The 25,728-nt window shown below is 61.1% G+C and overlaps 2 protein-coding genes across 6 annotated transcripts in view; one reads left to right on the top strand and one right to left on the bottom strand.

Annotated features, from left to right (window-relative positions):
• The window catches only part of SAMD11 (sterile alpha motif domain containing 11), a 40,716-nt gene extending 31,292 nt beyond the window's left edge, over window positions 1-9,424 (top strand). For 4 of the 5 annotated variants that reach the window (XM_056796066.1, XM_056796064.1, XM_056796067.1 and 1 more), the window contains 9 exons: window positions 3,340-3,441; window positions 3,817-3,975; window positions 6,366-6,567; window positions 7,199-7,311; window positions 7,418-7,496; window positions 7,594-8,189; window positions 8,322-8,449; window positions 8,609-8,719; window positions 8,831-9,424. In XM_056796066.1, the coding sequence (XP_056652044.1) occupies window positions 3,340-3,441; window positions 3,817-3,975; window positions 6,366-6,567; window positions 7,199-7,311; window positions 7,418-7,496; window positions 7,594-8,189; window positions 8,322-8,449; window positions 8,609-8,719; window positions 8,831-9,073 (1,733 nt within the window). In that variant the 3' untranslated portion in view covers window positions 9,074-9,424. The remainder of the gene's footprint in view (window positions 1-3,339; window positions 3,442-3,816; window positions 3,976-6,365; window positions 6,568-7,198; window positions 7,312-7,417; window positions 7,497-7,593; window positions 8,190-8,321; window positions 8,450-8,608; window positions 8,720-8,830) is intronic. The other variant, XM_056796065.1, reaches the window with a different exon arrangement.
• NOC2L (NOC2 like nucleolar associated transcriptional repressor) lies at window positions 9,333-25,327 on the bottom strand. Its single transcript, XM_056796069.1, has 19 exons — window positions 25,176-25,327; window positions 23,947-24,120; window positions 18,303-18,477; window positions 17,528-17,650; window positions 16,914-17,034; window positions 16,710-16,800; window positions 16,343-16,421; window positions 16,156-16,266; window positions 15,835-15,948; window positions 15,543-15,731; window positions 15,306-15,445; window positions 14,880-14,991; window positions 13,388-13,501; window positions 13,108-13,209; window positions 11,822-11,965; window positions 11,328-11,441; window positions 10,995-11,130; window positions 9,633-9,764; window positions 9,333-9,508 (listed from the first exon to the last, which is right to left on the bottom strand). Exons 1-19 carry the CDS (start codon window positions 25,214-25,216, stop codon window positions 9,408-9,410), a joined length of 2,313 nt encoding a protein of 770 aa, XP_056652047.1. The 5' UTR covers window positions 25,217-25,327; the 3' UTR covers window positions 9,333-9,407.
• Window positions 25,328-25,728: the final 401 nt, after the last annotated feature.

The raw sequence follows: 25,728 nt of genomic DNA, 5'->3' as shown, positions 1-25,728 counted from the left end.
AGCAATCAGAGAGGGAGCTAGTCTGGCCTTAGCACAGTGCCCAGCGTGTGCTTAATTTCTTATGATTATTGCCTGACACACTGGAGCATAGGCTAGGGAGGAGTCACTGTGCCAAATGCAGAAGATCCCAGGTTATGGAGGGCCTTGAGTGCCGAGCCCAGTTGGAATTTCACCTTGGAATAAGAAGTGTGCCTGGCCCTCGCTGCTCGGGCGGCCCCTGGTCTCTCCCTTTCACCCTGGCTCCAGCCTCTGTCTCCACCTGCTTCCTGTCCTTTCTGTAGCTTTGCCCGGGGCGCTCAAGTCGTCTCTGCTAGTGCTCCGCCTCCTCTCCCGGGCTCCCACTTTCTTCAGTCCTCCTTCGTGCCTGCGGTTTGCCCTTTGTTTCCCCCGCGGTCTCTCCCGGCTTCTGTCTCTGCTCGTCTCTCAGTGTCTCTGGCTCTCCCCTCCCCCGCCCGCCCGCCTAGCTGTCTGGGGCTCTGCGGGGGTCCTCGGCCCCCTCTAGGCTCCGCGCGGGTCTCTCAGGGCCTGAGTGGCTGCCTCCGCAGCCGCCGCTGGCCGCCCCGCCCCCGCCCCCCCTCCCGCCCCGGGCGCCCCGGGCGGCGGGGCCTGACGGGCGGAGATCGATAAGTTATTAGCACCATTCTGTCAGCCCTAATGCGGAGATTGATCGGGGCGCCCGGCGCTTCCCGGCCTGATAAAGATGACGGATTAAGGGAATAAGAAAAAGGATGGGGGGGGGGGGGGCGGCGAAGCGTCTTCCGCCAGAGAAACCGGAACCTTTAATGAGTTTGGCGGCGGAGGAGGGGGTCCCATTCATTCAGCCCTGCTCCTGCCCGGCTGGAGCCTCTCGGCTAGTGGGAACGCCAGCTGGGGCTGTGTGACCCGGCCAGGCACACAACCTCTCTGAGGTCTGGGGAATGGGAAACGGGCCCTCCTGCCTCCCTGCCCCCGGCCCTGGTGGAATGGGGGCAGGGAGAAGAGGGAGGCTGGGGACGGTCTGGAACGTTCATGTGTGCCGGCGGCCATCCGACAGGCTTCAGGCTCTAGCCGATCCCGAAAGGTCTGGGAGCCTCAGTTTCCTTGTGCAAAGAATGGGAATGAATGCGCCTCAAGCTCCCAGATTCCTGCCTTCTCGGTAGTGGCGGTGACCGGAGCGGGCTGGCGATGATGGGGAGGGCGGCTCGCACCGTCCTGGCCCCGGGCCCCACTTCAGGGCTTCCTAGTTGGCCGCTGCCCCTGCGGGAAGTCCAAGCCCCAGGAAAGGGGAGCCTCAGGCCCATTTCTCTGAGTGGAAGGCTGAGGTGGGGAGAGGGGAGTGACTCACTGGGGCTCCGGGCAGCTCAGTCCTCATTACTCTAGAAATGAGCTGACTTGGACCGCTTTTGCCTGAGGCTGGGAAGGGGAGGAGGGAGAGCTGAGCCTGCTGGGTGTTCCGGGCAGCTTTCCGCAGGGTTCGTGCTGGCGGCTTCACGCCAGAACTCACAGGTGGATTTGACAATCTAGGACAGCGTGGAGGAGGAGGAGAGGGAAGAGGAAGGTCAGCCCCGCAGTCCTGCTGTGGGGATCCCTGCGCTGGCCGGTAGCCTCGGCCTGGCCTGCCATTCTGCCACCCAGCCGGCCAGGTGCAGCCGCAGATCCAGGCGTTTGTTTCCTGGGACCTTGGAGAGCTTGCGGCCCCGTAACGAGCCCTTGATAGATGAGGCTTGGATGGCCCCGTGACAGTTCCCTCCTTTCTCCAGTCCCTGTCCCCAAGCCCTGGCACTGGCCTCCCAGACTCCCCCTCCCGCTGTCTGTCCATCAGCCCCGTTCCCGCTAGTTAGTTACGGGTGGATATTGATTCTGGATCATCGGGGGACGCTGTGGTTGTGACGGCCTCAGGCTTGGGCTCAGAGGGGGGGCTGCGCTAATGCAGGCTTGGCTCCGGCGTTTCCGGGCGTTTCCGGACACTCTCAGGGGAGAAGATTGAAGGGGAGGGAGGAAGAGAGGGAGAGACTCCGAAGGGGGAGAGGCTGAGAGAGAGGGAGACAGAGAGAGAAGGAGGAGGAGGAGAAGAGGGAGAGAGGAGGAGGGAGACAGAGAGAGAAGGAGAAGAAGAACGAGAGAGAGAGAGGGAGAGAGAGAGAGAGAGAGAGAGAGAGAGAGAGAGAGAGAGAGAGAGAGAGAGAGAGAGAGAGAGGAGGAGGGAGACAGAGAGAGAAGGAGAAGAAGAACGAGAGGGAGAGAGAGAGAGAGAGAGAGAGGAGGGAGACAGAGAGAGAAGGAGGAGAAGAGGGAGAGAGGAGGAGGGAGACAGAGAGAGAAGGAGAAGAAAAAGAAGGAGAGAGAGAGAGAGAGAGAGAGGAGGAGAAGAGGGAGAGAGGAGGAGAAGAGGGAGAGAGGAGGAGAAGAGGGAGAGAGAAGGAGAAGAAGAAGGAGAGAGAGAGAGAGAGAGAGAGAGAGGAGGGAGACAGAGAGAGAAGGAGGAGGGAGACAGAGAGAGAAGGAGAAGAGGGAGAGAGAGAGAAGGAGAAGAGGGAGACAGAGAAGGAGGGAGAGAGAGAAGGGGAAGCTAGGTTCAGAGAAGGAGAAAAGATGAGATAAAACTGGGGAACACGTTTAGAGACTGAGTTAGGTGGGAGAGGAAGGGCAGAAAGTCAGGAAGGAGCTATTGGTAGAGAAATGAGGCTGAGGAGGTAGTAGCGGGGAAAATGCGAAAGGAAGAGGTTCCAAAGCAATGAGAAGGGGGAAGCCTCGGAGCCAGGGTAGGCTGAGGAAATGAGACTGCAAGAAGAAATCGAGAGCCTGAGAAAGGCCGAGATTTCAGGGAGGGAAGCCCGGACCGACTGGCGGGGGAGAATCAAAGAGGGGAAAATTCAAAAGGGCTCCGGTAGTGATTCAGAAATAATAAGGGGGAGGGAACTTCAGATTCCGAGGAGGAGAGAGGCAAAGACTGAGAGAAGGAGGCTCAGACTCTGAAGGGGAGAGGAAGGAGGGAGGGGGAGTACTGAGGTCGGTCCGCGAGGCTGGCGGGAGGCGCTCTGCCGGGTTTGGCACAGGACATGAAAGGCTCGTCCTGTCGGCTGCCCAGGGGGCCCCAGGCCGGCTGCACAGACCATGAAACTCAGTACGCGTATTGTTGAAGAGGGAGGAGATGGGGGGGGGGGGCTGGGCTCGAGGGCTGTGGCCGGCGTTGGGGGTGGGGCTGGCCTCCTAACCTCTGCCCTGCCAACCTGCCTGTAGGATTTGACCAGTCCTAGGAGCTCAGTTTGATTCCCAGAGCTGACAGTCTGATGCTGTTCTCTCCTCCTGTGCCCCGCCTCCCCCTTCTCTTCCTCCCTTCTGCCCCTGCCCCTCCCCCAGATGACCTTTTAGGCAAAAGGCGGGGCTGCTCCCCCAGCGGCGGCGGCGGCGGCGGCAGTGACCGCCCCACGGAGAAGAAGCCTAGGAGTGAGTCCCCCAAGGGTAAGGGCCGGGCCAAAGACGTCAGTGTGTGGGGAGGTTCCCCAGGGGGCCTAGTGGGCAGCCCTGCCCGAGAGCCAGGGCTGTCCCTGTTAGGCTGGGGAAACTGGATTAGGACGCGCCAGTCCAGGCACTGCGTGTGCATGTGAACATACATGTGTGAGCCTGAAAAGTTCCTGGCATGTCCCAAAGGCCCGCGGAAGGTTCCCTGGGCATATTCTTTCAATGCAGCCCCGTCAAGAAAGAGGGAGTGTGCAGGTGTGGGCAGACATTCTGTGGGGGCTTCCTCCCACTGCACCCATCCTGGCCATTAGACCCGGGGCTGTCCCTCTCCCTCCCTCCTCACCCTTTGCCTGCTTCCCTCTCCCTCACCCCCAGAGCCCTCCCCCTCCCCCCTGCGGGAGGAGCCGGCCCCCCAGATGACCCCGGAGGAACACTACCGAAGGATGATGTCGGCCCTTACTGAGCCTGGCGCCTTTGAGGAGCAGCAGCGGCTGTATCAGCTGGCCAGCAGCGTGGGCCTGCCCAGCCACAGTGGTGAGTGCCCCTCCTGGCCTCCTCCACTCCTTCCGTGGTTTTTCTGGGACGTTCTGGCTCCCTTCCGGCCTCGTGCCCCAAGAAATGCCCCGACCTGGCTCAGGCAGTTCTAGTAGGGGGGCCTGGTGCTGCCCCAGCGCCCCGTGCCAACCTGGAGGGAGGAATGGGGAGAGTTGGCCCTCTCTTGGCCCCCCACCTCCAGGCCCCCGGGGTATGTCATGCCCAGGTTCGTCCACATCACCCATGCCGGCGCCTATGCCAGCAAGCCCACATGTTGGCTCACATCTTCATGTGTGCAAACTGGCACATGGGGAAAGCCTTCCACGCTGCCTCCCACATTGGCACCCAGCACCCAGCACCCAGCCGGGCCAGGGCGGCTCCGGAGTCGGGCAGTCACAGCCTCCGCGGCTGGCGGGGGCGGGGAGCTGCCTTTTCCTGTCACTCGGAGGCCGGGGGCCGCTGGCAGCCTCCTCGGCCTGAATAATTCACACAATCTTAATAATTGAAGAGCCTGCCCTTTAATTGCCTCCCGCCCCCTGCTCCCCTCCCCCCTCCTGCGAGGCGGCGGGCGCGGGCCGGGGGCTGTGCCGGAGGGGCGGGGCCGCGGGCGCAGGGGGCTGGCACGCCAGCAGGGCCTGGAGCGAGCCTGTCAGTCACCGTGGCGGCGCCGGCCCGCTGCCTGCAGGGCCCGACTGTAAATAACTGAGCGGGGCCGGGGGAGGGGCGGGGGCCGTTCCGGTCACTGGGGATCAATGCGGCTCTGAAGCTGGCGCGGAGCCCGGGGCGAGATCCCAGGCCCCCGGGCGGCCGGGCAAGCGGCCGGCCCGGAGCCGGCTCTTCTCGAGTCATTAATCTGGGAGCAGCCGCTGAGGCTGCGGGGAGGGGGCAGGGCCAGGCTGGGGAGAGCTGCCCGGCTTCCCTCACCCCCGCCCTGGCCCCGTGGAGAAAGGGGAAAGGGGACAGGGTGGGGGGGACCTCGGCCGGAGGTCCAGCCCAGTTTCCAAGTCATTTCCCCAATTCTTCCCAGTATGTTGGGCTGGAAGCTGGCCCTTTCTGGGTCCTCCTGCCTCTGGGTGCCCCTCAGGGTCCCCCTGGCATGCAGACTAGCACCCAGGAAGTGTGTGGGTGATTGGGGGTTCCCCATCCTGGTTTAGGGGTCAGGACTCAATGCTCACTCTCTTTCCATCGTGGGTGGGAAGGGCTTTCCCTCCTTTCTCAGGGGAGCCTCAAACCCCCTAAGTGAGAGGCAGAGGGTGGAACTAGGAGACTTTCTGGCTCCTAAAAGGGCCCCATCCTGTTTGCCTTGGGCTCCTGTTTCTGCCCTTCCCACTGGGCCCCTCTTGGCATGATGCCCTATGCCCCCTCTGGGCTCTCCTCTGCACCTCCTCAACATTCTCCATATCCAAATGACTTGGTCTTGCCCTCTGGCCGCCCTCAGGCCACTCAGGCCTGTCCCATGCCAGTATCAAGTTCCTGGGTGGGAGTCCCCAACTCCCTGGGATGGCTGCAGGGTGCTTAGGCAGCCTGCTCAGGGGGTCTCTGGCTCTCTCCCTTTCCCTGTCTCTGGTTCTCCTTCTGTGTCTGATTCTCTCTCCTCTCTGGCTGTGGCTCTATCTATGTCTCTCCCTTTCCCTCTCTCTTGTCTCCCTGATTCCTCTCTTTCTCTCTGATTCTCTCTTCTCTGGCTCTCTCTCTCTCTCTCTCTCTCTCTCTCTCTCTCTCTCCCCCTTTCCCTCTCTCTGATTCTCTCCTCCTGTCTCTCTGATTCTCTCCTCTGTCTCTCCCTTCCCCTCTCTGATTCTCTCCTATCTCTGTCTCCCTGATTCTCTCCTCTGTCTCCGATTCTCTCCTGTCTCCCTGATTCTCTCCTCTGTCTCCCTTTCCCTCTCTGACTCTGATTCTCTCTCCTGTCTCCCCCTTTCCCTCTCTGACTCTGATTCTCTCTCCTCTGTCTCTCCCTTTCCCTCTCTGATTCTCTCCTATCTCTGTCTCCCTGATTCTCTCCTCTGTCTCTCCCTTTCCCTCTCTCTGATTCTCTCCTCTCTATCTCTGTCTCCCTGATTCTCTCCTCTCTGTCTCCCTGATTCTCTCCTGTCTCTCCCTTTCCCTCTCTCTGATTCTCTCCTATCTCTGTCTCCCTGATTCTCTCCTGTCTCTCCCTTTCCCTCTCCCTGATTCTCTCCTCTGTCTCTCCCTTTCCCTCTCTGATTCTCTCCTCTCTATCTCTGTCTCCCTGATTCTCTCCTCTCTGTCTCCGATTCTCTCCTGTCTCCCTGATTCTCTCCTCTGTCTCTCCCTTTCCCTCTCTGATTCTCTCCTGTCTCTCCCTTTCCCTCTCTGACTCTGATTCTCTCCTCTTTGTCTCTCTCCGCCTCTGGCTCTCTCCACAGACCTTCTGAGGCTCAGGCAGGAGGTGGCTGCCGCAGCTGCGGTGAGGAGCCCCGGGGCCTTGGAGCCCCATCTCCCCTCATCCTCCAGCAGTTCTGCGGGCACTGGAGTCGGAGGCGGGGCCGGAGGGGGGGTCGGAACACGGCGGAAGCAAGGCCTGCCCCCCCACAGGGAAACAGCCGTCCCTGGGCACTTCTCTGATAGGTAAAGGGCGCCGGTGGGAGGCGCTCCGGGCATAAGGGGGTGGGGGAAGCCCTACTCGAAGCTGCGGCCTCCGGAAGGGAAACCGAGGGCTGGGCCACAGACTGTGCAATGTGGCCTCTCCGGGAGGCCGGGAGTCCCGCGGGGTGAGGGAAGTTGGGGGCGGGGCTACAGAGCCTCCCAAAGCTGGCCTCCCCCTCACTCACCAGCCGTTCTGCTAACTTTAAATGGGGGGGAATCTCGGAAGGAGCCAGATGGTGCAGCCTTCCCCCCTTCCCCCCTCCCCTGGCCGCCCGGGTGCGGGGAGCCCCGGGCTGGCTTCACCGCGGCGCAGCGGGGTAATTACCGCCGCCGCAGCCCGGCCCGGCGCCCGCCAAGGTCAGCGCCTCCGCGCCGCCGCCCGAGATTAATTGGCGCCGCCGGGGGCGGGGGCAGGGCCTGATGGAGGCTTTAACGAGCCGCGCATCGACCGCCCCCCCTCCCCTTGGCCGGCCTGCGGCGGAGGCGCAATTAGTGCCTGAGCAGGGGGGCCGTGGGGGCCTGGGGAGATTCTGGGAAATGGGAATGAAGGAGCCCCCCCCAGCAGGCTCCTCCCCAGAGCATCTGCGGCTCAGCCTGCTTCTCTCGCCCTCAGGGACCTGACCCATCCGTCGCTGCTGTCGCCCCAGAATGCCCCCCACATCGCCCTGGGCCCCCACCTCAGACCCCCCTTCCTGGGGGTGCCGTCAGCTTTGTGCCAGACGCCAGGTGAGGGGGGCGCCAGACTGGCCCACGGGCTGGAGGGGGTGCTCTGCGGGCAAGGGGAGGGGGCGCACCGGGGCCTGCTGACCGCCCCGCCCCCCCCTTCTCCCAGGCTACGGCTTCTTTCAGCCCGCTCAGGCCGAGATGTTCGCCAGACAGCAGGAGCTCCTGCGGAAACAGAGCCTGGCCAGGTGAGGGCCGCCAGAGAGCCGGGGAGGAGGGGGGCCTGGGCTGCCTCAAGGCTGTGGGGAGCCGGCTGGCTGCAGCGGGGATGTCCTGACCCCCCAGGCTGGAGATGTCGGCAGAACTGCTGCGGCAGAAAGAACTGGAGACCCTGCACAGACCCAGGCTGCTGACGGGGGACCCCCTGGGGCTGCCCCAGGAACACCCGGCCCTGCGGACCCACGAGGGGCCCGACAGCCACTCCCTGCCCCCCGCCTCCCTCCACGAGGACCTGCAGCGCCGGCGCAGCGCCATGCTGGTGCTGAGGCACAGCTCTGCCCCCCTCTTGGCCCTCCCCCCCCACGGAGCCCCCTGCCCGGGCCCCGGCCCCCCGACGCCCCCCAGAGAGCAGGCCCGGCAGCGTCCTGTGGCCCGCAAGGGGGCCGGGAGGCCTGGAGAGGCCAAGGAGGCCGCGGGTCCAGGAGCCCCGGCCCAGGACAGCCCAGAAGATGACTCCAAGGGCTCGGACAGCGAGGACGCCGAGGCTTCCCGAGCTGAGGCGGGGGGCGGCCCCAAGGACCTGGCCGGCGGGCCCAGAGGCGACTCTCCGGGCCAGGGCCTGGGGGGCAGGGCCGAGGGGAAGGGGCCGCTGCTGGGCCCCCCGCTGCCCCCCCCTCTGCCTCTGAGCCTCCCTTACGCCGTCAGCCCCTACTTCCACACAGGTACGTGGCGCACTCCTCTCCCTGGCTGCGGTTGGGGTGCACCCAAGGGGACCCCCACCCCGAGTCAGGCGGCACGCTGAAAGGCTCTGCGGGGGGGGGGAGGCCAGCCGTGACCCCCCTCTGCTCCTGCAGGCGCCATGGGGGGGCTGTTCTTGGACGGCGGAGAGGAGGCTGCGGGCCCCGAAGACGTCAGCAAGTGGACCGTGGATGACGTGTGCACTTTCGTGGGTGGCCTGGCCGGCTGCGGAGAGTACGCCCCGGTACGGGAGGGGCCGGGGTGGGGGGGCTGCGGGCGGCACACTCGGCCATCCTCGGGCTCTGAGCGCTGGCCTCTACTGGCCGTGGGGGGCAGCAGCCTCCCTGGAGGCCCCCAGAGGGAGAAGAAACTGAGCCCGGCAGCCTGGGCCTTTTGTCCGCAGGTGTTCCGGGAACAGGCCATCGACGGGGAGACGCTGCCCCTGCTCACCGAGGAACACTTGCTGACCAACATGGGGCTGAAGCTGGGCCCGGCCCTGAAGATCCGCTCCCACGTGAGTCGCCCGGGCAGCGAGGCCCTGCCCCCGCCTGGGCTGGGGTCTGGGGGGCGGCTGGCCCCGCGGCATGGCCCCCCGCAGACCCCTTTGCTTTGTCCCCCCTCACAGGTGGCCAAGCGTGTGGGCAGACTCTTGTACATGGCCAGCTTCCCCGTGGCCTTCCCTCTGCAGGCCCCCGGCCTCCGGGGCGGCGACAGGGAGCTGCCGGGAGAGCCGCAGCCCTCGTCTCCGGCCAACACGGCCTCCCCCTTTGGGGGCGGCTTCTCGGCCAGCAGAGGCTCCCCCAAACAAGAGAACGGGACGCCCTCCCTGCCGGTGGGGATGGGGGACACGCCGAAGCCTCCCTCCTAACCCCGGGGACCCCGACGGGCGGCCCTGCCTGGCTGGGCTCAGCTCGAGGCCAAAAAAGGGAAGAGGAGCCACAGAGGACGCGGCCTGGAGGCCCAGGAGGGGAAGAATCCAAAGAATTTCTGCAAGCAGTTCCAGGGGTCCCGGCCAGGCGGCTCCAGCAACTTGGACCCATACCAAAGAGGGGAAGCTGGGGCGGACGAGGGAGGGGCAGGCTCCCCCGCACTGCACGCGCCACCCACTTTTCTTACAGACTCTGCGGTACATCTAAGCTTCTTTATATTGTCAAGAAAACCCAATAAAGGCCCCACAGGGACCAGGTGGATGGGCCCGGGGCTCAGTCTTCGTCGGAGAGATGCAGGTCTTGCACTAAGTCGTCCTCGCCCCGCGCCAGGTCCTCCAGCTCCGCCGGGGCCACCCGCGGGCCTTCCCCTGGGCCTGGGGAGGGAGAGAGCACGGGCTGGAGGAACAGGGCGCCGATTCCTCTAAGGATCTCAGGCGGGGTCTGCGCAGGGCGGAGGCTCAGGGGCGCCCCCCCCCCCAGCCTCGCAAGGAGCCTCACCCTCCTCGGAGCCCTGGTCCTCGACGTCGTCCTCGCTGTCCTCTGGGTCCTCGCTCAGGCTCGAGCACTCGTCCAGGCTGTCCCCCAGGCCGTCACCGGCTGCCCCCTGGGCTCCCCTGGGCCCGCCGCTGCCTGCAGTTCAGACAGTCCTGGTCAGTGAGGCCCTCCCCATACCACGTGACCTCTCTGGCCTCCCTTTCCTCAACTGAAAAGGAGGGGAACGGACGGGCACCTCCCAAGATGCTCCCAGTTTTGGAACGAGGGAGCCCAAGAGCTCTGCGGCCCCCCCAAAAGGGGCTTCAGGGAGGAAACCGAGGCAGGCAAGTGACTCACCCAGGGTCCCACGATAAGGGAGAGACAAGACTGGAACCTGGACCTCCCCTGGCACCAGAACTTGTGCTCTGACCCCCGAGAGTGCCCACCCTCAGGATCAGGGCTGCCACAGCAGGGACCAGGGTCTGGCGGGTCTGCAAGGCGGCCATGGGTTTCTGGCCCGGCCCCTTCCCTCGTGAGCTCCAAGCCGGGGCTGGGAGGTGGCCCAGAACACAGCCAAGCTGGAGAGGGCGGGCTTCTGCCCAGAGAGTAAACTGAGGCAAAAGCGCTGTGCCTGGGGGCAGGCAGGAGCCGCCCCTCCTGATCTCCCCTTGGGCCACGTGCCCCCTGGGGGGCACATCGGCTTCCAAGTTGGGCTGGTGCACAAGTTCTGGGTTTGAATCCTGCCTCATGGCAAAGCTCTGTTGGCTTTAAAAGTCCTTCCTTAACCGTCCCTTTCCCAGCCCTTCCAGGCCTCTTGCACCTTCCTCTGGTCCACCCTAGCCGCCGGGCTTCCCTCCCCAGCTCCCCCTGCGCCATGAGGCCGGGGCTCCCGGGGCAGAGGCTGGCTTGTCTGTCTCGTAGGGCACACAGTAGGCGCTTAATCAATGTGACTGACCAGAGTGAGGATGGCCCCTAGCCTCGGGGAACACCTAAGATGTGACTGCAGGAGCCCCTTCCGGTGCTGTCTCTGCCTTAGGTCTGACCCGAACATGGCTCCGGGGCGCCCCACCACAGCCCTTCCATGGGGGGGGGGGGGTCATGAGCCTGCTCGGGCCACCCCAGAGGACGGAGTCACGGTGCTGGGTGCCCGGCTCAGCCTCTGAGCCGCCCGGGCTGACCTGGGAGGAGGGACGGCTCCTTCCCCATCGGCCGTCCTACCCCAGGCACCGCAGGCCGGCCTTGAACCCGGGGCTCAGGCCGGACCTCCCCCTGCTGGGCTCGCCCAGCCTCTCAGGCATTTGAAGAAAGTGATCCCATCCCCCCTTCTGGCTGCGGCCAATCTGTCTGGACAGTCCAGCCTCCTCCATCCCTGGGGCCGGGCCTCACCCTTCACGGAGAGCCCTTCGCCCTCCTCGTCAGAGTCGGTGTCCAGGTCAAAGAGGTCCTTGAATTCCCTGCGGTCCTCCTCCTTCCTGTCCTCCGGCCTCCGGCGCTTTATCTCTGGGAAATTCAGTTCTTCCAGCTGGAGAAGAGGAAGAGGAAGAGGAAGGCCGCGAGGCGGGCGGTCAGTGTGGCCCATGGAAGCCGGGCGCAGGCCTGGTCCTCCGGGGTCACCCTAAACCAGGGCGGGCCCCGTGACCCCAAGATGGGGAGGGCCGGGGCCTTTGGACTGCTCTTCATGCCCAGGAAGCCCTCCCTGCCCACGGGCCGCCCCCTCACCCTCTCTTTGCCGCTGATCTCCAACAGGATCTCCTTCTCCCTCAGCTTCTTCCAGTGGCCGTAGTAGCGGGTCAGGGGGGTGCCCTCGGCCCGCACCTGCTTCTCCCAGGCGTCCTGGGGGACCCGACAGCCGGGATCAGTCCGGCCCCTCCCCCAGCCTCAGGAACCCCCAGACGGCAGGCACCCCCGCGGCGCTGAGTGGAGCCTTTCTATGTGTGCCCTCACTGGGGCTGATCCGGGGCCCCAGCCCCCCACCCTGCCACCCCCACGGCACGGCCCAGCTCTGTCTCTACAAAGGGGTAAAGTGAGGGGAGCAAAGCCCCCAGGCACTGGGATGGGGACGGCGGCCCGGCTGTTCCCGGGGTACCCGACGGGCTTTGGCTCGCCCGTCTAGTCTTCCCCGAGGCCACCTTCCAGACACCGGCCATCTCTGCCCGGTGCCAGGCGAGCACCTGGTCAGGGTGCCGGGTGGCCACCCCTCCCCCACCACTGACCACGGCCTGCCGGTCAGCCACGCCGAAGGGGACCTTCTGCCGCCGGCCCGAGATGTACTCGGCGTTCTCCTGGATCTTGTCCAGCAGCTGGCGGATCTGCTTGCAGTAGTTGGCCACTTTGCACTCCTTCAGGAAGGATTTGAACTGCCAGAAGACAGGAGGCGTCACGGCGGCCCCAGGACCGCCCCCGGCTCTGCCCTCCCAGGACAGAGGGCGTCCTCGGCATCCGCTGGCCCGAGGGACCTTGGACCGGACACGAAGGGTCCGAGTCACCGCGAGGCGCGACCCCAGAGTTGGCTACGTGAGCTGGTCCGAGTGCCTCGGACGATGCCCGCAGGCCCGACCCTAGGGAACGCCCAAATGCCCCACATCAGGGATGGGGTGCGGGTGCGAAGCCCGGCCGCCCTCTGGGGCCTCTCTGCCAGGGCTGGGCTCAGGGCTGCTGGGCTGGCGACGCGTCCCAAGCGAGCGAGGCACGAGTGGGGGGGCCCCCTCGGCTGCTGCTTGCCCCGAAGTCTCTTCCCAGCCCGCCCCTTCCTGCCACCTCCCCAGCTGAAGGGCCGCCCACCCGCCCCGGGCGGCCACGCTTGTGCGGAGGAACGTCGGCTTCTGAGGGGCCGCCGGGCACAGGACCAGGCACACGGCCGGTGCTCTGAGAAAGGAGTCCGCTGTGAAGGCCAAAGGGGAGAGAAGGGGAAAGAGGGGGAGAGGAGAGAAGGCTCCCTGCTGTGACGGCCACCCCGGAATGCCCTGCACCTCAGCTGCACCCACAGTGCCACAGAAGCCCGCCCGCCCACCTGTCCGGCCTGCCTCTCCCAGGCTTGGCTGTGCCTTCTCCCTGCCGGGCAGGCTCCATAGCGCCGCGCCCAGAGAGGACCGCGCCCCTCCCCCATTGGAAACATGGGGGGTCGGGGGGGGGGGCTGGTCCCGCCTTGGGAGGGAGGGAAGGTGGAAGGGGAAGCTCGCGCTTCTACGCTGCAGGGGGCCGGCGAGGAAGGAACTCATGTCCTGGCTGCCCACTTCTCAGATGGGGGATGGAGGCCAGACCGCCTGGGTTTCCGGGTCCGGCTGTCCAGGTGCCCCGCTCTAGCCCTCGGTGGCGTGTGAGAGCGGGCACTTCGGTGCCCTCCAGCCTCCCCAGCGTGCCCCCAGAGCGCGGGCACAAGCCCCGCCTTCACCCTGGCTCCCTGGCATGCAGGAGGTATTCAGTCGGCATTTGTGGCTGGATGGGCCGAGTTCAGGTCGCCTCCCACGACCCCTGCCCGGGCACGTGCCCCGATGCTCACCTGGAGGATGGCGGGCAGGGCCAGCTCCGGGAAGCCGATGGCACAGGCCTGGCTGTGGAGATACTCGAGGCTCAGGTCGTAGAGCTGTTCGATGAGGCCGTCCTGGAGAAGGGGACGGGGCTCAGCCGCTGCGGGCACTCTTCACGGGCACCCAGAGAGCTGCCCCCCGGCCCGGCCCGGCTCCCTGGTACCCCACAGACAGGGGCCACCCGGCCCAGGACAGGAGCCCGGCGGAGAGGCTCTCCGCCGGGGCCAGAGGCCGCCCAGCCTGCCCCCGTACCCGGTAGGCCTTCTCCTGCAGGTTGACGTTAGACAGCTTGAGGATCACGGCGAAGTTGATGGGCTTGGCACTCATCCGCCCGGGCTTCCTGTTGAAGTCCACTTGCTGGAAGATCTGCAGGAAAACGCAGTCTGAGCTCAGGGACCCTCCCGGCACCCCTCGGGGGCCAGCATTCCCCCAGTCCGGGGGCTCTGTGGGGGCTCCATGGCTCTACAGGGGCTCTGAGGAGGCTGAGGGGACCCAAGGCCCCTACAAAAACTTGGGGGCCCCAAGTCCAGCATGACAGAGACAGGAAAGGGGGCAGCCCATCCCGTGGGTAGGTTTCCCACACAGGAGGAACCCCGACAATCTATCCTCATGCCTGCCGGGCTGCCCCGGAAACCCTTCCCCCCCCACCCTCAGAGGGCTGAGGACACAACTTTCACCAGGGCCGGGCCCAGGATGGACAGTTCGGGGTCTGCCGTGCCCAGCTTGTCTGACAGATGGAGAAACCGAGGCTGGTGGGTCAAGGGGGGGCTGCTGTGCTTTGGCGGCCAGGGAGGATCAGAAGAACCCCCATTCTGGCCATCTCCAGGGGGTCACCCCCTCCCCCATACCAATGTGTATCTTCCCACTTCGAAGTGACAGGGAAGTCCCAGCAGCAGCTGCACCATTATCTAGGCAGCTGCTGGTGCCCCAGATCAGGAGGATCTGGGTTTGAATCTTGTCTCACATATTTCCTAGCTACGTGGTCCCAGGAAAATCACTTCCCTGCTGGCTGCCTCAGTTTCCTCATCTGTAAACGGGGGATAATAACGGCCCTGACCCATCTGTAGGGGAAGACCTCAGTGCCACTGAAATGCAGGCCAGCCTCGGGCCTCCCCCCCCACCAGGGGTCAGCTGGGAGCCAGTGAGGCGGCCCCATGGAAATAAAAAATTAAACGTTCCTCCCCGGATAATCAATACTGCAAACCTCGTTATACACGATGATGTTTTTCCCCCAAATGGTATTGATCGCAGAGGTCACCGCACCAGAGGGGGGGGAGGGGGAGGGGCCTGAGAAAGGGGAGGCCCCGCCTCCCGGGTGCCCCAGCCAGCTCCAGGGAGGAGCTATAATCATTGCCCTTTTACTGATGGGGAAACTGAGTCGGAGCAGAGCCTGGGGGCGGGGCAAGCGCGGCTCCTCTGCCCCTCCCCCGCCGGCTTCCCCCTGCAGCCACCCCTCCTGGGGGAGGGAGGCCGGCCCACACTTATCTGATGGATCCCCAGAGCCTGGGGGGGGGGGAGGGGCCTGGCCTGGGGGGGGCCTTGGCGGATGTGGCCCAGCCGGCCGGACATGAGAGGCCGAGAGGTGTGTCAGAGGCAGCTCGGGGAGCCAAGGGCCGGAGGTGGGAGACGGTGGGTGAGAGGATGTGGTTTCCGAGGGCCCTTTGCAGCTGCCCCCCCTTCCTTCCGGGGCTGACCACAGTGCTGGCAGCGGGCGGCCCGGGCCTCTGCACCAGCCCCAACTCACCTCCAGGATGAAGGGCAGGACAGGCACGAAGGTGCCCGTGCTGTCCGAGAGCAGCGTCAGGGCCCGCACGCAGTGCATCCTCAGCGGGTAGAAGCGCGCCGTGGGGACCAGCCTGGGGGCAGCAAGGCGTGAGGGGAGGCCAGGGGCCCCCCATGCTGGCCCCCCTTGTAGGGGCAGAGAAGGCCCCTCCCCCACTTGGGAAAGCAGGAGGGGGGCCTTGAAACTCCTCCCGGGGCTCCCCACAGCCGTCCTGCATTTTTAATGCCCTCCTCAGGGCTGGTCCTTATCTGGCAGGAGCACATTTGCTCCCCCCTCCCCCTCCCCCTCGGCTCGTGCTGGGAAAGAGCCCCACCTGCTGGCCGAGCGGGGAGACACACCCGGACACCCAGACACAGACAAGTAACGCGCACACGCTGCGGGGCTCACTTGATGCAGCCGATGATGACTTGGGTGAGCGGGTAGAGCAGGGGCTCGAGCACGTGGCGGGGCTGCACGCTGCTCAGGACGCGGCACCACAGGAGCAGGCAGTGCACGTACTGCCAGTTGTACACGGCCTGGAAGGTCTCCTGCGGGGGAGGGGTGCTCCTGTGAGAGGCTCAGGGCCCCACGGACAGGCTCCCTCCGGGAGGCTCCGGCCCGCCCGCCCCCCCCCGCCCCCCCCACCTTCTTGTTCATGGTCATGGCGTTGCGCAGGTGGATGGCGAGCTGGCGGATGTAGAGGAAGGCGTGCTGGTAGGAGAGGCTGGGGTCCAGCGCGCACATCTCCGTCAGCGTGCGCTGCATGAAGTTGATCATGGGGAGCGCGTTGGGTGACGTGAACTTGCAGTTCTTCACGTAGGAGATGTACATTTGCTGTCAGGGGAGGAGGGTGCGGGTCACCGGCGGCTCGATGCCGGATGGGGGAAACTGAGGCAGGGTTTGACCTCGACCCCCCCCCGACCCCCCCAGGCCTCACCTTGAGGACGGGGCTCAGGAAGGCGTCGCGCTGGTGGCGGCAGACTTTGTTGAGGACCAGGAAGGCCATGACGCGCACTGTCTCCTCGCCGGTGCTCCACAGCGCCACCATCCTCTGGCACAGAGAGCGGCCCTGAGCGCCTGGCGGACGACCCCAGGCAGAGCCCCCCAGAGCAGGGGGGGGCACAAAAGCGGGGGCAGGGCGGGGGGGGCACAAGCCGGGGCAGGGCGGGGGGGGCACACACGGGGGCAGGGTGGGGGGCAGTCTGTCCATCCCAAGGACACAGGAACCCTGAGAAGCCCCCCCGGACGTGGGCCTCACCTTGAGCAGGACGCGGCAGTGCTTGGGGAAGGTGAGGTAATACGGGACGGTGGCCACGACGTGCTGCAGGACGGCGGCCGTCACGGACGCCTCGGTCAGGCAGGACAGGAGCTGGGGGGCCGGAGAGGCGGGGTCAGCCGCCTGGGGCTCCCCCACACTGGACACCCCCCCTTATCGACCCCCGTACCTGGATGACCGTGTTCAGGTAGGACTTGATGTCCAGGCGCAGTTTGGCCCACAGGGGGCTGCTGGACGGCTGCAGCAGCCTGGAAGAGAGGCCAGGCCGGCGGCCCTCCTGAGCCCCAGCGCCCTCCCCCACAGCTCCGGGCGCCCGTCCGGCAGCAGAGTCCATCTGAAGAGCCACAGAGGACATCCTCGCAGGCCGGGAAAGGCGGATCTAAAGCCCCAAAGCAGGAGCTGCCCCAGGGGAGCCCCCAAACCAACCCCCTCACTCAGGACCAAGAAATGATTGAACAATACCCACCCCTCCCCCAGCTCCTCCGGGGCCCCAGAATCCTTCACTTCGCAGAGGGCGTCCCCCACCCCTCCCTTACTTGGTGCTGTCCTTGGGCAGCTTCAGCTGCAGCAGCTTCTGGACACCCCCGAAGAGATCCCGGATGCAGAAGGTGATGATGGCGTTGAACACTGCGGGGGAGGGGGCACATGAGAGTCACACACGGTCACGTGCGCGCGCACGCGCACACACACACATGCGGGGGGGGGGGGGGGGGGGCCGCAATCCTTCCTGCCTGGCTCACCTGCACTGTCCGAGATGCGGAACTTGCTGGGCTCTTGGCCATCCTTGCCCTCATAGGTGGTGGACACAGCAGCCCGAAAAGCCTGGAGGACTTCATGGAAGAGGCGAGGAGAGAGGTCCTTCTGGAAACAGGCAGGACACGGGGGTGTCACAGCCCCGGGGCCTGGCCTCGGTTCCCCGCGTGTGGGGTGCCAGCTCAGCGCTCCACCCTCGCTCTCTCGTTGATCCTCCCAACCTCCCTGGGAGGCGGCTGCTGTCATCATCCCCATTTTATAGTGGAGGGAACAGAGGTCGGCAGTACAACCAGAGCTGCCCGGCAGGCAGGGGGGAGGGCCTGGAGCACGGGGGCTCTCGGGGCCTCAGTTTCCCCATGAGAGGCATCTGCCAGAGACAGTGAGGGTGGTCGGTGACCCTCGTCTGAGGGCATCTGTGAAGCTAGTGCAGACGAGGCTGGAGACTCCCCACAGGGAGACCCAGAGTCCCGCCTCCACCACAGAAGGGGCTGACCCCCCCGTGCCTCAGTTTCCACATCTGTACAAAGTAGGCACCTCTCTGGGCAGCCAAAGGAATCTGGCCTGGCCGTTGCGGTCAGAGCGCAGGCACGCCCGGCCTCACCTTGGCCGACTCTCTCCAGCGCGCCACCATCTCAAGGGTCAGTTGGGTCTTCTTGGAGCGGCTCTTCTGGGAGCTCGGCGCCCCCTCGGCCTCCCCCTCGCCATCGCCATCCTCGCTGGCCTCCTGCGGATCAAAGGTGGGATCTTTCCCGTCCCCTACCCCAGATGTGGCTCCCTCGCACCTCTGCCTCCTCAGGCGCTGCCACCCCTGGTCACCCCGCCACTGCAGGTCCCAGCCAAAATGCCCCCTCCTACAGGAAGTTTTCTGGGCCCTCCTCCTGCTGATTATCTGCCTTCTCTGTACAGACAGGTCTGGCCTGCAAGGGGGTCCCTCCCCCAGCCCAGCCCCTCAGGGCAGCGGCTCTAAGGTAGGACAGGTGGGGGGGCCTCAGGGGGAACAGATGGCCCCCTCAGGGAGGCTCAGCACCCCAGAAACACCCACAATGGGCCGAGCACCGCAGGGGGCCGGGTGCAGAGGCAAGAAGGGAACCGACCGTGTGCCAGGAGCTCCCCCAGGGTCGGGGGGGAGGGGACAACAGCGGCACTGGCCTCAGGCCTTGGGCCTCTGGGCAGGCCATCCATCCATCCATCCATCCATCCATCCATCCATCCATCCATCCATCCATCCGTACACACCTGCCTCCCTACACTGGCCTCGCATCTGGCTGGGCTGCCTTGCTTCTGGCCCCACACATGGCAGTGTCTCCCGTCCCCAGGCCCATGCCCAGGCTGTGCCCCTGCCTGGGATGCCCCCTCTAGTGGTGGCCTCTCCCAACCTCGAGCTCATCGGGGAGCGTGTGGAATGTCTCCTCGTCCTCGGAGCTGTCCGAGTCATCGAAGTTGAGCAGCGTCTGGTCGTTCTCCTGCAGAAACTGGTAGAACTCGGGGTCCTTGTCCTTGAGCCTCGAGAGCTGGTCCTTGTGTTCGGACGCCCGGCCCTGCCTCAGCTTCCTGCAGACCAAAGGCAGAGCGGGGTTCGGTCAGCCTCTCGAACCCGGGCTGCACCTGGGCTGGAAATGGAGACGCTTGGCCCTCCAGGAGGTCCCCCCACCCCAAAGAGCTTCATTATAACAGAGGTGATCTCCCAGGGGACCGGTCAGGCCTACAGAAGAAAGCCTGGGAGGAAGCCGGGAGGTGGAGGAGAGAAAAGAGAGCCTTCCAGGCAGGGGTGTGGCCGGGGCCAAGCCCCAGAGACGAGGGTGTGAAAAATCCATTGAAGAGGCTAGAGAGGAGAAAGGGAGGGATCCAAAGTGGAACAGCAGGAGCAGGCCAGAGAAGCCCAGATTGTGGGTTCTCTGGGCAATCTTGTGGGATTCTGGATGCGTGGGAGTATCTCTGGCCCCACCCCAAGCATTTGGGGGAGCCCAGGTGCACCTGAGCTGGACAGATGCCCCGCCGGGGACTGAAGGATGGGCCGGCCAGGAGGACAGACACCAACCCACGAGGCAGCCATCAGCTGGCAATACCCGGGCTCTGCAGTAACTGATCCACTGGGAATGCTACATCAACCCCAGGAGTCTCAAGGTGGGAAGGAGGCCGAGGAGGGGCAGTAAAGGGCTGGGGGACCATGTCAGAGGCTCCCTGGCAGATGGAAACAGCCATCAGAAGCCAGAACAACATCCTCCCTCATGAAAAGAGCAGAAGAGGAGGGGTGGGAGTGGGGGGCTCCCTATCCTTCCCTCCTTGTTGGGGAGGAGACAGCAGGGCCTCTCCTCCAGTCACGAAGGTCCTCCCCCTCTCATTCAGGTGGCCATCATTAGCAGAGAATCCCAGAGAATACATGCTTGGTCCCAGGTGGCCTCTTGCCTCTTTGGTCACAACCAAGACTTCCACAATTACCCAATTGATTTATAGGTCACGCGAAGTCAGGACCCATGGCAGTGTCCAAAGAGATATGGCCTAAACAAAAGCCAAATCAATGAAGAGAAATCTGAAGGGGAGAAGGAGGAAGCCACAGCCTCCAAGAGCAGAGACCAAAGAGACCTGAAAGGTTGCAGGACCAGAGAGACAAGGGATCACACATCCTCTTACAGAAAGGGAGACAGAGGGCCACAGAGGTCACACAGACAGATCTTAGCAGAGCTGGGATTCAAACCCGGAGCCCCAACACCAGAAGCAGCCTTCTGCCTGTCCCAGTCCAACACCAAAGATCCAAAAAAAATGGACCCCACCAATAAACCAGCAGCTAGTCTGAAAAAGGTAAGAGCTTTCAGAACTAGGGTCTCTCAACTTCTAAGAAAATCCCAGGATGGGCATCAGAGACAGCTAGAGAACACAGGAAAGGGGGCAGAAAGCAGCAGCCTACCTTGGCCCACCAAGCACAGGCTGTGCAGGCAGCCCCTCCCCTGCCACTGTCTGCAGCCAGTTAGCACTCAGGAATAAATAATGCTTCAGGAAGGCTGTAGAGCCACTAGACACAGAGCAAAGTATTTGATAAAGAAAGGTCCTTGTCTAGTCTTTTTTTTTTAAGTCCTTACTTGCCTAGGCAGCCTGCCTAAGGGGGCTCAGTGGATAAAGCCAGGTCTGGAGACAGGTAGACCTGGGTTCAAGTCTGTCCTCAAATACTTCCTGGCTGTGTGACCCTGGGCAAGTCACTTAATCCCCCTTCCCTGGCCCTTATTGCTCTTCTGTCTTAGAACCAATACACAGTCTTGATTCTAAGATGGAAGGTAAAAGTTTGGGAAAAAAAAACAAAAAACCCTCACTTCTGTCTTAGAATTTATACCAGGCCCTATACCAAGATTAATTCAGAATGAGTGAATGACTTAAATATAAAGAAGAAAACTATAAGTAAATTATGTGAACATAGAATAGCTTACCTGTCAGATCTATGGGAAAGGAAAGAATTTAAGATCAAAGAAGAATAAGGAAAAAGACTTATACCAAAATATTCATAGCTGCACTCTTTGTGGCAGCAAAAAGTTGGAAAATGAGGGGCTGCCCTTCAATTGGGGAATAGCTGAACAAATTGTGGTATCTGTTGGTGATGGAATACTATTGTGCTCAAAGGATTAATGAACTGGAGGGATTCCATGTGAACTGGGACGATCTCCAGGAATTGTTGCAGAGTAAAAGGAGCAGAACCAGGAGAACATTGTACACAGAGATGGATACACTGTGGCACAATCAAATGTAATGAACTTCTATACTAGCAGTAATGCAATGACTCAGGACAATTGAGGGACTTATGAGAAAGAACACTATCCACATCCAGAGGAAGAACTATGTACACACACACACACACACACACACACACACAAACTACTTGATCACATGGGTTAATGGGAATGTGATTGGGGATGAAGACTCTAAACAATTATCCTAGTGCAAATATTAATGGTATGGAAATGGGTCTTGATCAATGACACGTGTAAAACACAGAGGATTTGGTCAGCTATGGGAGGGAGTTGGGAGGAGGGGAGAGAAAGAACATGAATCCTGTAACCATGGAAAAATATTCTAAATTAATTAAATTAAAAAAAAAAAGACCAAGCAAGAGATAGAGCAATATAAAATGTAAAATGAATAATTCTGATTACATTAAATTAAAAAGATTTTGTAAAAACAAAACCAAAACAACCAAAATTAGAAGGGAAGCAACAAACTGGGAAAAAAATTTTCCAAAACAAAACCTCTGACAAAGGTCTAATTTCTCCAACTTATAAAGAACATATACAAATATACAAGAAATCAAGCCATTCCCCAATTGACAAATGGTCAAGGGATACGAATAGGCAATTTTCAGATGAAGAAATCAAAACTGTCAATAATGACATGAAAAGGAATGTTCTAAATCCCTACTGATATAGAGAAATGCAAATCAAAACAATGCTGAGGTACCACCTCACAGATAGCAGATTGGCCAATATGACAGTAAAGAAAATAATAAATGTTGGAGGATATTGCAAAATTGGGATACTACTACACTGCTGGTGGAGTTGTGAATTCATCCAACCATGCTGGAGGGCAATCTGGAATTATGCCCAAAGGGCTTTAAAATACTGCCTTCCCTTTGATCTAACAATACCACTGCTGGGTTTGTACCTCAAAGAGATCACAGGAAAATAACTTGTACAAAAATATTGATAGTTGCGCTCTTTGTGGTGGCAAAAAATTAGAACAACTTGGGGGTGGCAGTGTCCTTTGGGGAATGGCTGAACAAATTGTGGTATATGATGGTGATGGAATATTATTGTGCTAAAAGGAATGATGAACTGGAGGAATTCCATGTGAACTGGAAAGATCTCCAGGAATTGATGCAGAGTGAAAGGAGCAGAGCCAGGAGAACAATGTACACAGAGACTGATACACTGTGGCACAATCCAGTGTAATGGACTTCTCTACTAGCAGCAATGCAAGGATCCAGGACAATCTCTAGGGACATAGGTGAAAGAAAGCTCTCCACATCGAGAGAAAGAACTGTGGGAGTAGAAACAGCAGAAGAAAAACATAATTTATCATGAATGGAGGGTTTGGTTGCAAAAATGATTAATATGGAAATAGGTATAAGTGATAACATTTGTATAACCCAGTATAAGGGCTAGTCAGGGGAGCTAAGTGACTTGCCTAGGGTCACACAGTCAGAAAGTACCCAGGGACAGACCTGAACCCGGGACCTCCTATCTCTGGGTCTGGGTCTCAATCCACTGAGCCCCCAAGATGCCCCTTATACCAGAAAGGTGAGCTAGGTGAGAGTCAGATAGACAAAGGCCTGCCTACATAGTTGGACTCAAAGCATGTTCAACAACTAACGGCAGCACAGCTGGTGTTTTCAAGTGTCCCCAGGCTCTAGATCCAGCTCTATGCTGTTTAACATTTTTATCAATGGTTCCCACAATTTGGCATCACCAAATATGCAGATGATCCAAATAGATCTTGGTAGGCACCAGGAAAAATAAAAGATGAAATTCAATAGAAATAATGTGGAATCTTACATATGGATTCCAAAAAAACCCCCAAATGTTGCATTATAGGATGGAGGAGGGGGGGGTATGGTCAGAAAGCAGCAGCTTGACTGAAAAAAAGATCTGGGGATATTAGTAGGCCCCAAGCTTGTCTGAAAAAAAGATCTGGATTTTAAGGGACCCTCAAGTTCAAATTGAGTCAGCAGTAGAAAAAGCTGATGAGATCCTGGGCTACATCAAGAAAGGCTTCTGAAAAGGAGAAGGTAAAGGTAACAAGCAAGTATATACCCTGCCTTGGTCAGGTCTCATCTAGACTACTGTGCCCAGAGCTGGACGTTATGGCTTAAGAGGGATGCTGGTGAGCATGCGGCAGAATGATGGCACATAGACGGCACAGTGGGGAAAGCATTGAGCCTACAGTCAGGAAGTCCTGATCAGGTTCACATCAGGCCTCAGACACTTCCTATCTGTGTGGCCCTGGGCAGATCACTTTACCCTGTTGGCCTCGGTTTCATCATCTGCAAAATGAGCTGGAGCAGGAAACAGCTAATCACTACAGTGTCTCTACCAGGAAAACCCCCAATGGAGTCAGAGTCAGACATGACTTCACAACCACCAATGGAGAAGAGGTAACAAAGACAGCCCTCCACACCAGCTGACGAGCCTGGGGGACATTTATCCTTTAGAAAAGGAAACTCAGAGATGGCTTGAGAATGGCCTCTAAGCACCTGAGGGCTGCTGCGTGGGAAGCCTTGCCCCGCTCGGGCCAGGATGCCCATTCAAGATAGGCCTCCTTAGTCCCAGAAGAAAATGCTGGAGAGTGGAAATGGGCCATTTGGAGAGGGAGGGAGAGTCCCATCCCCGAAAGTCTTCAAGGGAAGCACTTTTTGTGGGTGCTATGAAGGGGAGGCAAATTCATGCAAGAAGAGATGGACAGGTTGGCCTGGGAGCTGGGAAATCTGGGCAAGCTGAGGCTGGAACACTTGGCACCTATTCCCAGCCCCCTCCATGGCAGAGACTCGAGGAGGAAGTACCCCTGCTCCCCCTGCCTCTCAGGGTAAGGGCTGGTGCCCCTTCTGAGACACTTAATGTCTATCATAACCTCCTGCTGTCTGTCTGTCTGTCTGTCTGAAAGGCCCCTGGGCCCACAGCCTCCCAAGCACTGCTCTTAGCAAGTCTTTCTTTCTCACTAAATCCCGACTGTCCCAGTGACCACTCTGAGACTGTGGCACTGTGGTTAAGGGACTTCACCCAGGGAGGAAGTGTCAGAGACTAGAATTGAACCCCAAACTTCTCAACTCCAGGCCCGGCTCTTTGCCCACAGAGAACCCCCTACCCCAAGCAGGTCCTTCTTACAGAAGACAAGCGCCCAGAGAATGGGCAGCATCTCGGTGTAAGTGTGAGGAGCCGGGTGGCCACAGGGTCAGAATCCAGGGCAATCGCTACAGAGAGAGCGCTGTGTGCGGCTAGGGACATGGGAGGAAGAGGGAAGGACCCGGGGCACAGGCCTGCTTACTTTGTGGCCGGTCCCTCCTGGGCAATCGGCTTCCTCTTGGGGGCTGGGCTCGGCTTTGCACCCCGGGCTCCCTTGGGGGGCAGAGCTGCCTCTTCTTCCTCCTCGGACCCGCTGTCCAGTTCCGAGTCAAAGCCGGAGGTGAGGAACTCATCCACGCTCAGCTCAGCAAGCTTCCTGCAAAATGATAAGCAGGGGGTCTGGTGGTGAGAACCCAGAAAGCCAACTTCTGCCTCAGTCACCTCCCACAAACCTCAGTTTCCACAACTGCAAAATGTCACAGAAGCCTCCTGAGGAGGAGCTGAAACTAACTCTGTTTTCTTTAATAACCTCACCTTCCCCTTAGAATAGCAAGTATCAGCTCCAGGGAAGGGCTAGGAAGTGTCTGAGGACACACAGTAAGCTAGGCCTGGAAACTGACTAGGAAGTAATTGTCATCGTATGTCATTAATAGGATCATTCTTACTGGCTCTAACATTAGCAAGCCCCGCCCCCACCTCGCACGCCCGCCTCCCCTTGGCCTCCTAGAATCCCCGACTTTCTTCAAAGCCTCTCATTGGAGACAGCTGCGGTCCACTCCCACCCGCCTCTCCCTCCCCTTTACACCTAGTTTGCACATACTTCTGGATCAGAGTTTAGGGCCAGAGGGGGCTTGAGGGGTCACTGGATGCCACTGACACCCTGCCCTCATTTTGCAGAAGAGGAAACTGAGGCCCGTGGGGAAGTGACTTGTCCAAGTCCATTAGATACTGGGGGGAAGGGGGGGAAAGAACGTTCAGAAGATAGAGGGAGTCAGGAATCCTCGAGTTTAAATCCTGCTTCAGATAAAGACTAACTACGAGGCCCTGCCCGGAAGCGACTTCGGAGCGTGCTGCCAGTTTCCCCGTATGTAAAATAGGGATAGCCTGAGCCCCTGCGCCCTCCCCTAAGGTTCCAAAGGAGAGCCTTGTAAAGCGCTCCGTAGGCGGAGCCTGACACACAGCAGGCGACTAATAAGTGCTGGTTCCCTGCTCCTTCCCTGAGATTGAGAGGACGGAGGGTAAACTGCCTCCTTTCCCCGCCGGAACCTCCCCAAGTGTCCCAAGTCCGTCTCCTCCCCAGCCTCAGTTTCCTCGTCTGCGAAATGAGAACAAGGGGAGGGAAAGGAGAGAAACAATGATCTCCAGGCTCCCCAGAAGAAGCCGAACCCACGTGTCCGCGGCGGCCGCCCCTACGCGCCCCCCGCTACGTACCTCCGTCCGGCGCCGCGCGGGAGCTCTGCTGACACCGCCATGATCCACGCTGCGCAGCGTGGGCTCCGCTTCCTCTCCCAGCGTGCCCCGCGCTTCACAGGGGCGGCCCCTCCAGGGCCCTGCCCCCTCGTCCTGCCGAGGCTCCGCCCCAGACGGCGGCTTTCCGGTTCTAAGGCCGGGAGGAGGCAGTCAGTGGTGCGGGCGGGCGGGATGGAGGTGAGGCCATTATTTTGGGAGGGGGACTGGAGAGAGAAGGGGAAGAAAGGAGGGAGATGAGAGCAAAGGGGAGAGAAAAGAGAGAAAGAGAGGGAAGGAGAGACAGACAGACAGAGACAAAGGGGGTCCCTACCCCTAGGGAGCTTACATTCCAAGTTCAAATCCCTACTTTGCCATAAATGATCTCAGGGTGCCAGTTCTGGGCCTCAGTTTCCCCCCTCTAAAATTATGGGATTAGGTGTGATGACCTTCCCAGCCCTAACTCTAAAAGCCTCAGTTTCCAACTCTGTCAAATTGGGGGATGGAGGGGGCAGCTGGGTAGCTCAGTGGATAAGAA

Source organism: Monodelphis domestica, chromosome 4, assembly GCF_027887165.1.
Source record: "Monodelphis domestica isolate mMonDom1 chromosome 4, mMonDom1.pri, whole genome shotgun sequence".
Taxonomy (NCBI): Eukaryota; Metazoa; Chordata; class Mammalia; order Didelphimorphia; family Didelphidae; genus Monodelphis; species Monodelphis domestica.
The sequence above is the reverse complement of the archived record's forward strand: the minus strand, read 5'-3'. Positions and strand labels throughout refer to the sequence as shown.

Bases quoted from the DNA above. Each gene is read 5' to 3' on its own strand.
- NOC2L (XM_056796069.1), bottom strand. From the start codon at position 25,216: ATGGCGGTGTCAGCAGAGCTCCCGCGCGGCGCCGGACGGAG. The intron at 15,949-16,155 runs GTGAGGCCCACG...TCTCTGTGCCAG, and splicing joins ACTGCCGCGTCCTGCTCAAG to AGGATGGTGGCGCTGTGGAG. The intron at 15,732-15,834 runs GTGAGGCCTGGG...CTCCCCTGACAG, and splicing joins TCCTGAGCCCCGTCCTCAAG to CAAATGTACATCTCCTACGT.